At 42.3% G+C, this 14,654-nt stretch overlaps 1 protein-coding gene and 1 pseudogene across 2 annotated transcripts in view; one reads left to right on the plus strand and one right to left on the minus strand.

Moving 5' to 3' along the window:
* LOC147030983 (uncharacterized) overlaps positions 1–6,063 on the plus strand; it is a 55,003-nt pseudogene extending 48,940 nt beyond the window's left edge. The window contains exon 2 of the transcript XR_015056609.1: positions 2,644–6,063. The product of XR_015056609.1 is annotated as an uncharacterized LOC147030983 (transcript). The remainder of the gene's footprint in view (positions 1–2,643) is intronic.
* LOC147030984 (polycomb complex protein BMI-1-A-like) overlaps positions 1–14,654 on the minus strand; it is a 64,366-nt gene that overhangs the window by 1,961 nt on the left and 47,751 nt on the right. Inside the window, exons 9-10 of the mRNA XM_085875620.1 lie at positions 8,540–8,620; positions 1–182 (exon numbers count right to left, since the gene is read on the minus strand). The exon at positions 1–182 is cut by the window's left edge and continues 1,961 nt beyond it. Of these exons, the coding sequence (XP_085731746.1) occupies positions 1–182; positions 8,540–8,620 (263 nt within the window). The remainder of the gene's footprint in view (positions 183–8,539; positions 8,621–14,654) is intronic.

Raw genomic sequence — 14,654 nt, forward strand, 5'->3', positions numbered from 1 at the left:
ATCGCTGCTGAGGCCTTCAACGAACCGTTGGATGGGCCTAGGCGATCTGGTCGTAAAGGCCGCACGTCATCGGAGCGAGTGCGTACCAACAGACTCGGATTATCGCCGAGGCTGAGTCCCGGGTTGGGTTTCTTGCGTTTGAAGACTGGAATGACACGGTACTTGAGAGCAAGAGGACCATTCTGAATGAAAAGGAGACACCCATCCACACATCAGTAAGCGCTTGAGTTTGCACAGCAGAGCAAGCTGATCAACCGACTTGGAGCGGACACACATTGGAATGGTTGAGGACGGTATTATTCTCTCATATATATATATATATATATATATATATATATATATATATATATATATATATATATATATCTTGTAAGACTTCCTGCAAAAATTATATATATATATATATATATATATATATATATATATATATATATATATATATATATATATATGTATATGTAGACATGATAAACTAACGACCTTTGATGTGTGGCTGTTTCTATGATTGTGAACAAACGAACAATACGAAAGTTTTGAAATACTGTCTTTTGATTCAACAAATGCATCAATTATTGAACACCCTTTTAAAATTTTTTTTTTCCTTAATCAAGCCTTCCTTTCTAATTGGTGTGTCTGCAATGACATTTGAAGTTCCAAGATTGGCACGATCTACCAACTGTTTTGGGACCATCTACTTATTATGTATGCAAAATGAATGACTGACCCAGCCCTCCAATTGTATGCCATTTGCATTCCCATCCCACATTGCATTTTACTCCCTCTGGGTCATTTTGTAGCCATTGCCTTGCGGAAACTCAATGGTCCAACGTTCCTTGGATAGCGTGTTGCCAGCGGGGTACAAAGGATACCGATTTGCGTTCCTGGCCTTAACCTTCAATGCTCATTGGGGACATGTTGCTACTGTGTCTTTAAGATGTAAAAAGTATGTCTGCCACAGTTAACATTTGGTGAACTGTTGTAAAATGTAACGAGAATGGCACGAGGTAGAGCACATAATGTACTTCTGCCAGGCTGAACAGTTTACGTTTTGTATCCCAGTGGCCAGATCTCCATCCGGACCATTCGTCCATGTTACACACCCAAATCGAATTGACTTGTTGTCACCTACCCAACTCATCCACCAAGTTGTCAGAACTTGTCCACAACTTTTTGAAACATGATGCTTTATATACAGTTTTTGGCCCCATCTCTCAAAGGTGAGTTATCACTTCAAAAAACAAACAACAAAATAAAATAAAAACTTAGTGTCCAGATCTTCACAAAAAAAATCTCATTGATTCGTCATGCACCCGTGTCCACCAAGTTTCATCAAAATCCATCCATAACTTTTGAGATATCGTGTGATACAGTATGTCTTGTTTGGCTCCATCTCTCAAAGGTGAAGAATCACTTCAGAAAAATAATAAAATAAAATAAAAAATCTTTAAAAATTCGACGATACAGATCCAGATCTTCATCAAAATCTAATCAATTTGTCCTTGTCACACACCATCAGCCAGATAACCCTCTGATGCGACATTAGTGGGGCAACTTAGCTAAATATAGCATAACAATTGTGCATTTTGAGAGGAAAGCACCAAATTTGGCACACTAGTAGCCTATCGTATTATGAACAGATTTGGATATTGGGCCATCTCAAATTCAGCCGCTGATGGCTGTGGCAGCCATTTTTCAAAATGGCCGCCAGTGGTTACTGTTATGACACATATCTGCTTTACTGGAGAGGAATGCAGGTTGATAGTGAAAGTTTATTTACTAATAAAGGTCCAATAATGGTCAAAGAAAGTAACAATTTGATCTGGTTGAGAAAAAAAAAAGTTAAAGTGGACTAATTAGTCTTATTAAGACAGATTCTGAATGAAAACCAATGATAAACATTCATAGCACTATTGGCTTGGCACATGGTAGTGGAAGTGGTGTGCGTGCATATTGACCCCGGAATCGCGCACGGTTGAGTTGCCAGCTTACACTTGTTGACGCGATTCATTGTTATTTTGTTCTGTGCCCATAGAGTTCTCTATGCTCTCCCATTGTTAACCGTAGTTCATCAAGTTGAGTTTGGTTTGCGGGGTGCAGTTTGGTCATAAGATTATCTCAGTCACGGATTACCGGGTTACGAGGTTCTGCATGTATTTCTGTTCTGCCTTCACGGCGCCAGTTCCAGTTTGCTACTGAGTGAGGAAGTTCTCTCCTCATACCGGCGTGTTGGCGAGATATCTTTACCATGATAACTCGTTAGTTTTCGGGTTATCTTCGTTCGATTGACGGCAATGCCAAACCATTCGTAAGTAGTTTTCCATTCTAGTTTCCATTTTCATGGTTAAGCTAATTTGTTTTGGTCAGTTTGTTGAGTAACCTGTCAGTTTTCTGAAACTGCGTTTTTATTGACTCTTAGTCAATCGCAACATGTCTCAGCACATCGGCTCGAAGTAACCTAAATATGGATGAATTCGGTCATATTGGGAATGAAGCCATGTAACTCAGATGATGGGTGTGAATTGTCTATGTGCCGTCACCAGCGTCTGTAGAAGATTTTACAAGTGGCAATAGTATTTATGACTATGGGCTCAGAGAAAACCAGTTTAATTCATAACTAATTTATCCTACATTGTGTCATTGCAGATCCTGATGGTGGTGGTTGCTGTTGACCAGAAGATACCGAGTGGAACATTGAACAACTTGACCATGTCCAAGAGCTTCCAATTGGTTGGCCTTGAGCATCCTGTCCCATCAACATCAACGCACCCAACTCAGACTAACTGGAAGCTGTGCATCATTTGCCAAGAGGACAAAGCAGAGTCTCGGACATGTCCTTCACAGTCCAAGCGAAAGACTCTGGGAGTGGGTACAGTTCACTTGCAGCCGATTTGATCAGATTCAGTGAGCTTGGACAACTTCCAGGAACACTTCAGTTGGAAAGACTCAACGAAGGGTATGGCATTGAAGCGGCCATGGTTGCAAACAATGCTTTGTACCATCAAACATGCAAGCTCAAATATAACAATACAAAATTGCAAAGGGCAGAAAAGCGAACACTCATGACAGAAGGAGAGATCCATGACGTACCAGATGCGTGCAAACGCACCAGATTTCATTCAAGATCATCCAGTACAGAGAAGGCCCAAGAAGCCCAGTGTTTCTTCTGCAGACAACCTGCAGGAACCGATGGTGTTCACGAAGTTGCAACATTTCAAATGGACAGTAAAGTTCGAGACTGGGCAGCCATTCTTAAAGAGACAGAACTGCTCGGCCGACTCAGTGCCGGGGACATGGTCGACCAGGACGCCAAGTACCATAAGAAGTGCTTATCAGTGCTGCACAACAGTGTTAGAAAGGCCCAGTCTGAGGGACCCAAGTACAAAGACAAGGAGCGAGCAGTATCACGTATTGTCTTCGCCGAACTGGTCCTCTGCATAGAAGAAGCTAGGCGAGATGAGGAGACAGCACCGGTGTTCAAGTTAGCTCTACCAGTCCAGAATGGAACAGCTTGGGGTTAAGCTTGACACAAGGGTCCACTCCACATGACTGAAGCAGAGACTCCTTACCCAGTTCCCTGACATGCACGCACACACAAAGGGGAGAGACGCCCTGGTATTTGAAGAAGACGTTGGGGCTGCTCTCATCAAAGCCTGTGATCTGGACAGTGATAATGATGTGGTCCATCTAGCATGTGCTGCACAGACCGTGCACCGCCACATGTTTGAAGAAGCTGAGCCCTTCAACGGATTTCCTGAAGGATGCCAAGGAGAATCTGTGCCATCACTGCTGCTTGCCCTGGTGAGCATGGTCCTCGAGGGTCCCAGCATTAAGGATCAGATGGCAGACACAACCCCTGCAGCACTTGCCATTGCCCAGATGCTGAAGTTTAACTGCATCAAGCACAACCGGGCACATCGCACCACAGGACCCGTAACTGCCAGGCACAGTGCTGCACAGGAGACCCCAGTTCCCACATACGTAGGGATGATGTTGCATGCTCACACACGAAAGAGGGAGTTAGTAGACAGGTTGTCACACCTGGGCATGAGCATCTCATATGCCCGTGTTCTCGAGCTCTCGGCTCAGATGGGGAACAGTGCCTGCCAACAGTTTCACAGAGAACAAGTGGTCTGCCCCCCAAAGATGCGCAGCAATGTCTTCACAACATCAGCCATAGACAATATCGACCACAATCCCAGTTCAACGACAGCAAAAGAGTCCTTCCATGGTACAACCATCTCCCTCCTCCAGCACCCTTCTTTCACTGGCGAAGGAGTGGACCGAAGCATTGTAATCGTTGGTGGATCTAGAGATGCCAGCTCGCAGATGGTCGGCCACTTGCCACACTACTATACTGATGTGCCCCCAGTCACTACCAGCATGAAAAACCTGTCTGTTCCAGCTACTAGAGTGGTGTCCTTGACCAGAGATGACTTCAAGGAACAGACTGAGGAGGAATACCTGTGGCTCGAGCACGCAAGGCGGCTCCTAGAGGACAACACTGGGACATACGAGAACATATCGTGGTCAGCGTTTCATGCCAGTAGCCAGCTGCCGTTACCTCGAACCATCAGCCCCACCGTCCTGCTTCCACTGTTCCTTGACAGTGCCCACACAGTGGCCATGATCCGGCACTCCATGGATGTGGTGAAGAATGCTGAAGAACATGTGCATCCTGGCCAGACACCTGTCGTCACCTTGAACCAGCCACTGTTTGCCTTGGCAAAGCAGATTCAGTGGAAGTGGCCAGAGAAGTATGGTGAAGAAAAGATGGTGGTGATGTTTGGTGGGCTCCACATCGAGATGGCCGCCCTGAAGACGCTGGGCGACTGCCTGCGAGGAAGTGGCTGGGTACAAGCCTTGGTGCAAGCTGAGATTGCAACGCCAGGGACAGCAGACTCCTTCCTTTAAGCTGCCCACATCACCCGCACAAGAAGAGCTCATCAAATCACTGCAGCGGAACTGCACATGCTGCAACACCGTGCATATGAACGTCACTGTATGACGTATTTTGATGATGCAGAAGACCTGCCTGAGTTCGAAGAATGGTGTCACCAGAGAGGAGAAGACATTCCCAACTTTCAGTACTGGGCAACTGTGCTGGAACTAGAGATGTTGGTACTGGTCTACGTGCGTTCTCTGCGGCAGGCTTCATTCACGATGTACCTTGATGCCGTGACGGAACTGGTCCCATGGTTCCATGCCTTGGACCACACACACTATGCCAGGTGGGTCCCTGTTCACCTGAGGGACATGATTGCACTCCCAATGAAGCACCCAGATGTAGCTAGAGAATTTATGGCTGGCAACTTCACTGTACAGAAGATGAAGAATGTGTTCTCTTCGATCCCAATCGACCAGGCACATGAACAGAACAACGCATGCATCAAAGGAGATGGTGGAGCAGTCGGCCTCACTGATAACCCAAGTGCCCTGCGGCGTTGGATGATTGCTGGGCCAGAAGTTGCCAGGGCCATAGAAGAGTTCCAAGATGGCCGTCAACACTGGCGGAGGCGAGAGGACACACATCATCACGATCAGACACCAAGTGTGCAAACCTCTTTCGCCAAGGATGTCTGTGCCCTTGTCAGTGTCATAGAAGAGCTTGGCAACCCCTTTGAGGAAGAGAGCATGGATCTGGTTGTCCTTGACACAAAGGAAATTGCAGGTCCTGCTGCAGTTGAGAATGTCAGGAATGTGAAGATTGGCCAAGAGCAGTTCCAGGCTTTCACCAGAGAATGCCTGGTGGAAAGGACCAAGCCAACTGATGATGCAATTCGTCAGAACAAGCTGAAGGTGTTTAGCACTTCCACCCTGAGAAGTGTGAGCAAAGGGAAACAGCAGCTGGCCTCTCTCAGGAACGACGTGGCACATTTCTCATGGCTCTACATCGGTTGCCAGACGAGGGAAACCTTGAAGAGTTCTTTCGTCATGAGAATCAAGCGTGTCCTCCAGCTCTCTCCGATGGAGAAAGTCTCCATCTCGATAAGAAGAGTGATCTCCTCAAATGCTTTGAAGAGTTCTCCAATGCCCAATCAGAGGCTCCTGATACCACCAGCCTAGTTCTTGATGGGGCAGTCATTGTCCAGATACTGAAGCCTGCGGTAGCCAAGCACTTTGATGACTATGCCCAGGATGTCTTCATCCTCTGATGTGTGGTTTCACCTGTACCTGTCAACAAAGCTTCAGACTGTGTCACGCCTGGACCTGGTCTGGGACCGCTACGTTGCTGATTCACTGAAAGGCGGTGCAAGATCAAAGCGTGGAAAAGGAGTGCGTAGACGCGTGGTCGGAGCAGCAGTTATACCTGGAAACTGGCAGAACTTCCTCCGAGTGGACACCAACAAGACCGAGCTCTTCAAGTTCCTATCAGAAGTTATCTTCAGGTGGTTTGACCAGGATGACAAGCAGCTGGTTATCACTGATGGAGAGGCAGTCCTGAGCAAGCCACCGCTGCTCGACCTGGCCTTGCTCGCCCTATGCAGCCACGAAGAAGCTGACAGTCGAATGTTGTTGCATGCATCCCATGCAGCCAACCATGGTCACCACAAGATACTGATCAAGACAGTTGACACCGATGTTGTGGTGTTGGCTGTGTCAGTGGCCCAGGGACTGCAACCAGAAGATGAACTGTGGCTCGCATTTGGCACTGGGAAGAGTTTTCGGTACATGGCAACCCACGAAATAGCAGCTGGCCTTGGACCAGAGAAGGCACAGGCACTCCCGATGTTTCACACTCTGACTGGGTGTGACACTGTATCGAGCTTTGCTGGACATGGTAAGAAGACTGCTTGGACAATCTGGACCGTTCTGCCAGAACTTACAGACGCACTGCTGAAGCTATCCTCTGCACCAAGTGGCATACCAGACGATGTCATGCACACCATCGAGAGGTTCGTCATATTGCTCTATGACAGAAGCAGCACGTGCAACGACATTGACAAGGCCCGGAAGAAACTCTTCGCGAAGAAGAACAACGTGCAGCTGATCTGGCCAACCAATGAGGCTATGTGTGGGGTCAAACACTGCTACCAATGCCAGAGCTGCCTCCTCCATCCAGGTGGGGTTGGGTCAAGAATGACGAGGGGGTGTACGAGCCACACTGGACGAAGCTACCCAAAGCAGCCCACACCTGCTATGAGCTAGTATCGTGCAAGTGCAAGAAGAGCTGTCTGAAGCGTTGCAAGTGCAAAAAGGCCGCACTTGAATGCACAGCTTTGTGTGTGTGTGAGGGAGAGTGCTCACAAAATTGAGAGAATATTAACAGAGCAGACTGTGTCACTGATTCAGAACATTAAAATCAGAAATCTCTCGATCAATTTCTATGAGTGAGATGTCGGTCGGTATTCATATGAATGAGACGCAGCCCATGATTAGTTTGCAACCACGCTCAACAACCACTGACTTTAGATAAGCGATGTTGGTATTCATATCAATCAGACGCAGCCCGTGATTCGTTTGCCACCATTCTCAACAACCAATTTCTATGAGAGATAGTCGTCCGGAACAACAAATAATTAGCAGCCATCTTTAAACTTGAGGTGGCTACAGGTTATGTTTTTCTTAATTCAGCTTTTAATAAATGTTCAAACCAATGTGAGTGAAATTATAGTAACTGATAGTGGCCATTTTGGAAAATGGCTGCCACAGCCATCAGCGGCTGAATTTGAGATGGCCCACTATCCAAATCTCTTCATAATATGTTAGGCTACTAGTGTGCCAAATTTGGTGCTTTCCTCACAAAATGCACAATTGTTATTCTAAGTTGCCCCACCACATCCAGGATATCGAACTAAGAATGTGCAGATTTTATCGGGATAGTTAGGGGGGCATGGGGTGCATTTGTCCCACTTTATGCAAACCTCACTATGTAGCACTTCCCTCCCCTCCCCTCTCCACAATCCCTCAGTACCCCCCCCCTTCTTCGCCCAACTTCCAAACTTGTTCCTGTGTCCTTTCCCCATCTCAAATTTTCATCTAATTTGCATATTCCTATCACCATCACACAGTGCACCTGCGGTAAGTTTTTGTCACACAAGACGACAAGATTGTCACAAAACGAAATTTTTGTTCTCAATAAAATCGATTTTCAGCTTTCCAATCAAGTCAACCGATCATTAGCTTTCCAACAGGACAATGTTTGTTACTCTACAACAGCGTGAACCTTTTACACACGGACAGATACTTGTCCTTTTTTCTAATAGATATTTAAAGAACAATACTCCTTGAATGAACTTGCGATATGTTCCAACACCTTGAAGGAATCTGAAATATTTTCAATTGTTAAAATAAAAACCTTGGTGTTTCTTGTACTATCGTGATTATCTTGTTCTTGAACGCCGCACACAAGTGCACTTCACAAAACAAACTAATTTCCTTTCATTGGAATTAATCTTTGCCTCCAATAGTTATGCTATTGTCTTAATATGTCAAATATGACCTCAAAATAATTCATCTGAAAACAAAGCTGTCTGTTCCACTCTCCTCCCGACTGTTTAAGATGCCATTTTTGTTGTCCACGGAAAGCAAAAGCACTCACCCGCCGCCATGTGTAAATATAAGCGATATCCATCAGTGTGTAGTAATCTTTCAAGCTCTCCTCTTCAAACATCACATCCACCTGGGGGGTACAGACACCTTATTGAGTGTTCAATACACTCTGGGTACAAAAGGATGTTGTTTAGGCAATTAATGCTAAAAAAAAACAAGTGAAATTTGCATCCATTGACAACTCGGACAACATTAAATAACAATGATAATTGCATGGATAACGAGAACGGCACGAGGTGGAGCGCATACCTTCACCAGGCTGAACAGTTTCCGCTTTGTATCCCCCACTAACATCGTTTTTGGTCTCATCTCTCAACGGCGAAAAATCGTTTAAAAATTCCAGGATCGGGATCCGGATCTTCACCAAAATCGAATCAATTTGTCCTCATAACACACCGAACATATCCACCAAATCTCGTTTGAATCCACCCATAACTTTTGAGATATCTTGCTCATCAACAAAAAAAACAAACAAACAAAAGAGATGTGTTGTGCATAGCATGATACTTGCGAAATCCTAATAAACAATAGTTGCCACAGAAGCAGTAATTTTGTAATTTGGAAAGTTTGACCCATCAAGTGTTTTACCTGATGGAATGTTGTGCATAACAAATTTGGTTGGTGCATTTTCTAATTGCAGCCTCATAGGTGTTTTACAGGTTTTGGATGGCATTGACCTTGACTAATTTTGACCATATTTTACACACATATACCACACGTACGTACAAACAATCTGTGGAAGTTCCAATCTGACATTGAAAAATCACAAACATATCCAATTTGATTATAATGGAGTGAAATTGTTGTCATGGACACCATTTTCTCTTTGTCACATGGGACTTTTTCCCCATGCTACTAACCAAGATGAGCAGAACCTGAAAAAAAAGAAGAAATTTAATTAATTGATTTTATATTTGAGTGTTCTCAGCTTGGTACTGAGGTGGCTTACCATTGGGGGGTGAGGGGGGGCGGGCTTTTGATGACTGGTGACCCTCAAGTGTTATTGTAGAAGGCCCTCAAACACAAGCTCTAACAGGGTCTGTAGGGTCTTAGGGGAAACTATGGGTTGTAATGGGGTCTATAGGGTCTTTTTATCCTAAAGGGTCGAAACTCTAAAGGGTATTGAGTCTAAATAGCCCAAGGGGTATTAAGGGTCTTAGGACAATTAGTCTTAAGGGTCTCAAAGGGTGTAAAGGTTGAAATGGTATAAAGGGTCTTAAAAAGTCCAAAAAGTATAAAAGGTTTGAAATGGTCGAAAGGTCTATATGTCGTCTAAGAGGTATGTTCCAATAGTCCATAATTAATAGATGTACGGTCCAACTCACATTCAAACAGTACACAATTAGACATACTCACAAAAGTCAACGAAGACTTCACAGATAAACAGAACAAACAACCAGAATAACAGGCCAGATGAACCATTACACTTGCGAATCTTTGATTTCGCAAGGAACAAACAACCAGAAAAACCAATGTCACCCGCAGGGTGACCCGTATCTTGCCAAAAGGTGACCACGTGTGACTTCTTTAAGGTCACACTGAGGTGAACAGAGCTGCTATCCACCAGGAGCGACTCCTTGAGGAATATCTGCCTACGAGAGATTCCGATGAGAATCGTTCTACAGAGTAACCATGAAAAATATGCTTTTGCCTCACAACGTCACCAAATGACGTCATAATGTCTCAAGCTTGACATATCTAGAAAGCACTCAGAGGTGTTCAATTTGAGGTACTACACGATATGGTTCCTAAACTTGAAAATTTGACTTTGGGGTCAAATATGTTTGACCTGAGGCGCTAACCATGAAGGTCAAGGCCAAGGCCAATGGCCACCAAAAATTAATCAGCTGAGCGCCAGACCATGAACTATATTCCCATGAAGTTTGAAGACGATCCGATCAAAATTACTCAAAAAATAAGGGTTTCGTCGACTCCCCTGATTTGCGCCAAAGTGACCTTGACCTTTGACCTTGACCTTCAAAATTTTGTGCACTGAAAGGGACCTCTATAGGCTTCTGATATGCAAAGTTACAAAAATTTCCGATGATAACTGTGCTCTGCAGAATTTTTTATACGTGATTACAGACAAAAACAAACAAAAAAAAAACATACAAGCTGACGAACATATCTTGCAAAACTTCGTTTTGGCAAGATAATAACAGGCCAGACGAACCATTACACTTGCGAATCTTTGATTTCGCAAGGAACAGTCAGACGGGTGAAAACTTTATGAAAATATGACATTCTGAGCAGAATCTCGTGGTAAAAATACCACGACAGAACACAAAAGGTAAGCCTTTTATTCTTGCACAGGTTGAAAAAGTGCAAAAACAGAGGTTCAATAAGGAATGTCTTGAGGTGTGTTACATTGCACCTGCCACTTAAAGAAAAGAAGAGTAAAATGAGTTGAACAACTTATTGATTTATTCAGAACATTTGACTGGGTAAACTTACCATGTATTATATGAAGATAGTTTTCAGCTTATGATCAAAGAACAGGCTGTCCACAAAGCCATGTACTGATTTTAAAAATTATGCTACAACCAAACGTGCATTAACGTACTGACTCAAAGCACCCCACATTAATAGCGGATCCTCTGAAACGACGTTTGCTTGTTTAGAAAGTGTCCTTTTTATCTGTTTATCCCACTTCAAATTATGCACACCTGAAATTTTAATTTATCTTACAACTTCGAAAACATTCTTACCAATCTTACTTTCATGCAGCTACAGCATACATATTGTACGTATGAATGTATGTCGCCAAAATAGTGCCCCCCTAGTGGTGATATCCGTGCATCAATTTGAAGTGCAAGGCAAAGCAGGCAAGCAACTGCAGGTCAATTGACTGAATTTAACATGGGGTGCGAGAAAGCCAGTTTCATCAAAAATGGTCTGCCGAGAATTCCACAGAGCGGGATGCCATCATGGGGTTGCAGTGCACAAACCACTCATCACACCTGGCAATGCACGTTTGCAAGTCCAGTGATGTAAAGAGCACAGGCAATGCACTCCTGAGCAGTTGAGAAATGTGATATGGTCAGATGAATCATCCCTCACCATATTATTAACAAACGGATGATTGCATGTGTGACTCCAACCAAAACCAGAGGGGGGAGCACTCAGTAGAGTGCAAAACCTCCGCCGCCAATACTGCTGAGTCACTTAAGTGAACCTGATATCCTATTCATAGTAGGTCAAAACGGATCAGACTCTACTGAACCACGATTGAATAAACTAAACTAGATCGACGCGCATGTAGAAATGCCAAAAAAAAAAAAAAAAAAATCAATTTTTTTTGAAAAAAAAAGTTGCAAAATTTCGACGTTTTTTTTCTCTTACATTTTTTGGGGGGGTTGGAAATCACTTAAAACATGTAGAAACGCAAAAAAAATCGAATTTTTTTTGAAAAAAAAGTTGCAAAATTTCGACGTTTTTTTTCCTCGAACATTTTTTTGGGGGGGTTGGAAATCACAAAACGTAAAAATGCAAAAAAAAAAAATTTTTTTTTTCCAAACAATTTTTTTGGGGGGGGTTGGAAATCACTTAAAATATGTAGAAATGCAAAAAAAAATTTTCTCAATTTTTTTTTGGGGGGGTTGGAAATCACTTAACATGTAGAAATGCAAAAAAATCTCTAACAAATGTTTTTTGGGGGGGGTAACAATTTTTTTTGGGGGGGGTTGGAAATCACCTTAAACATGTAGAAATGCAAAAAAAATTCCTCTTTTTTGGGGGGGGTAAAAAAATTTGGGGGGGTTGGAAATCACTTAAAACATGTAGAAATGCAAAAATAATTCTCTAACAATTTTTTTTGGGGGGGGTAACAATTTTTTTTGGGGGGGGGGGTTGGAAATCACTTACAACATGTAGAAATGCCAAAAAAAAAAAAAGATTTTTTTTTTGAAAAAAGTTGCAAAATTGACGTTTTTTTTCTCTAACATTTTTGGGGGGGGGTTGGAAATAACTTAAAACATGTAGAAATGTAAAAAAAATTCAAATTTTTTTTGGGGGGGGGGTAAAAATTTTTTGGGGGGGTTGGAAATCACTTAAAATATGTAGAAATGCAAAAAAAAAAATTTCTCTAAATTTTTTTTCGCGGCCGGGCGTTGGAAATCACTTAAAATGTAGAAATGTAAAAAAAATCTCTAACAAATGTTTTTTGGGGGGGGCAAGAATTTTTTTGGGGGGGTTGGAAATCACCTTAAACATGTAGAAATGCAAAAAAATTCCTCTTTTTGGGGGGGGGGTAAAAAAAATTTTGGGGGGGGTTGGAAATCACTTAAAACATGTAGAAATGCAAAAAAAATTCTCTAACAATTTTTTTTGGGGGGGGGGTTGGAAATCACAACATGTAGAAATGCCAAAAAAAAATCGATTTTTTTTTGAAAAAAGTTGCAAAATTTCGACGGTTTTTTTTCTCTAACATTTTTTGGGGGGGTTGGAAATAACTTAAAACATGTAGAAATGTAAAAAAAATTCAAAATTTTTTTCAAATAAAATCGAATTTTTTTTGAAAAAAAAGTTGCAAAATTTTCTAAGTTTTGTTTTTTTGGACCAAGTCCAAAGTGTAATGGCATGATCCTTGGACCATACCTAATCCCCCCACCAAGTTTCGTCAAAATCCGTCCAGGAGTTTTTCCGTAATACTGTTCACAAACAGACAGGGGTGAAAACAGTAACCTCCATCCATCTTCGATGGCGGAGGTTAACTAGAGGGGGAGCACTCGGGAGAGTGCAAAACCTCCGCCGCCAATACTGTTGGGTCACTCAAGTGAACCTTATATCTTATTCATTAAATATGATGTCAACAGTGCTGATAGTTATAGTTCTTTTCTCCAACATTTTTTTTTGGGGGGGGGGGGGGGTTGGAAATCACTTAAAACATGTAAAAATGCAAAAAAAAAAATGCAAAAAAAAAAAAATCTAAATTTTGTTGAAAAAAAAGTTGCAAACATTTTTTTTTTCTCCAACAATTTTGGGGGGGTTGGAAATCACTTAAAACATGTAAAAATGCAAAAAAATAATTTTTTTCTCAATTTTTGGGGGGTTGGAAATCACTTAAAACATGTTGAAATGCAAAAAAAAAAAATTCTCTACTTTTTTTGGGGGGGGGGGAAAAAGATTTTGGGGGGTTGGAAATCACTGAAAACATGAAGAAATGCAAAAAAAAAAATTCCTCCAACAATTTTTTTTGGGGGGGAGGGGGTTGGAAATCACTAAAAACATGTAGAAATGCAAAAAAAATCTTTTTTGGGGGGGTAAAAAAAATTATTTGGGGGGGGGTTTGGAAATCACTTAAAACATTTAGAAATGCAAAAAAAAAATTTTTTTTCTCTTACAATTTTTTTTTGGGGGGGGGGACCAAGTCCAAAATTTAATAGCATGATCCTTGGACCATACCTAACCCCCCCCCACCAAGTTTCGTCGAAATCCGTCGAGGAGTTTTTTCCGTAATACTGTTCACAAACAAACAAACAAACAAACAAGCAGTCATAGACTGGTACTTACGAGATCGTCAACGTGACCTCTGACCTTGTCTAATAAAAGCATGAATCAGTCAGAAGCCAAAGGGGAGCTTGAATTCTGAATTCATTGTGGTTTGGAGATAATGAGTCCCAGACAAAAACTAGATTTCTTATAAAAATTCCATTTTTTTGTTTTTATTTTTAAAAAAAGTGATTCAGTACCAGCAGGATATGCCAGATAATAGGTGTATTACTTTTCAGAAGAATCTGATAAAAGACTTATTTATTACATATATCAGTGATTCATCACTGCTCCAGAATTTCGACAACCGAGTTTTAAGCGTCCTAAGCAATCGCAAAAACCGAAGACAAAATTAAAATCGAAGTTAAAACGAACTCGTAACATCGAGCGAAGCTAAAATACTCCATTTCTCCACATGAATTTACGGAATTATGTTTGACCTCACTGTGACCTTTGACCGATTTTGACCAAAATCTAATCAGCACTAGCCATCACCCTCCTGAATCACGTGGTGTAATTTGACATTGGTAGCTTCTTCCGTTCTCGAGTTATCGTGCCTACAAACAAACAAACAAACAAGCAGTAATAGACTGGTACTTACGAAATCGTCAACT

The sequence above is a fragment of the Eptatretus burgeri genome, chromosome 3 (genome assembly GCF_056783735.1).
Source record: "Eptatretus burgeri isolate ZD-2024b chromosome 3, Ebu_testis_v1, whole genome shotgun sequence".
Lineage (NCBI taxonomy): Eukaryota > Metazoa > Chordata > Myxini > Myxiniformes > Myxinidae > Eptatretus > Eptatretus burgeri.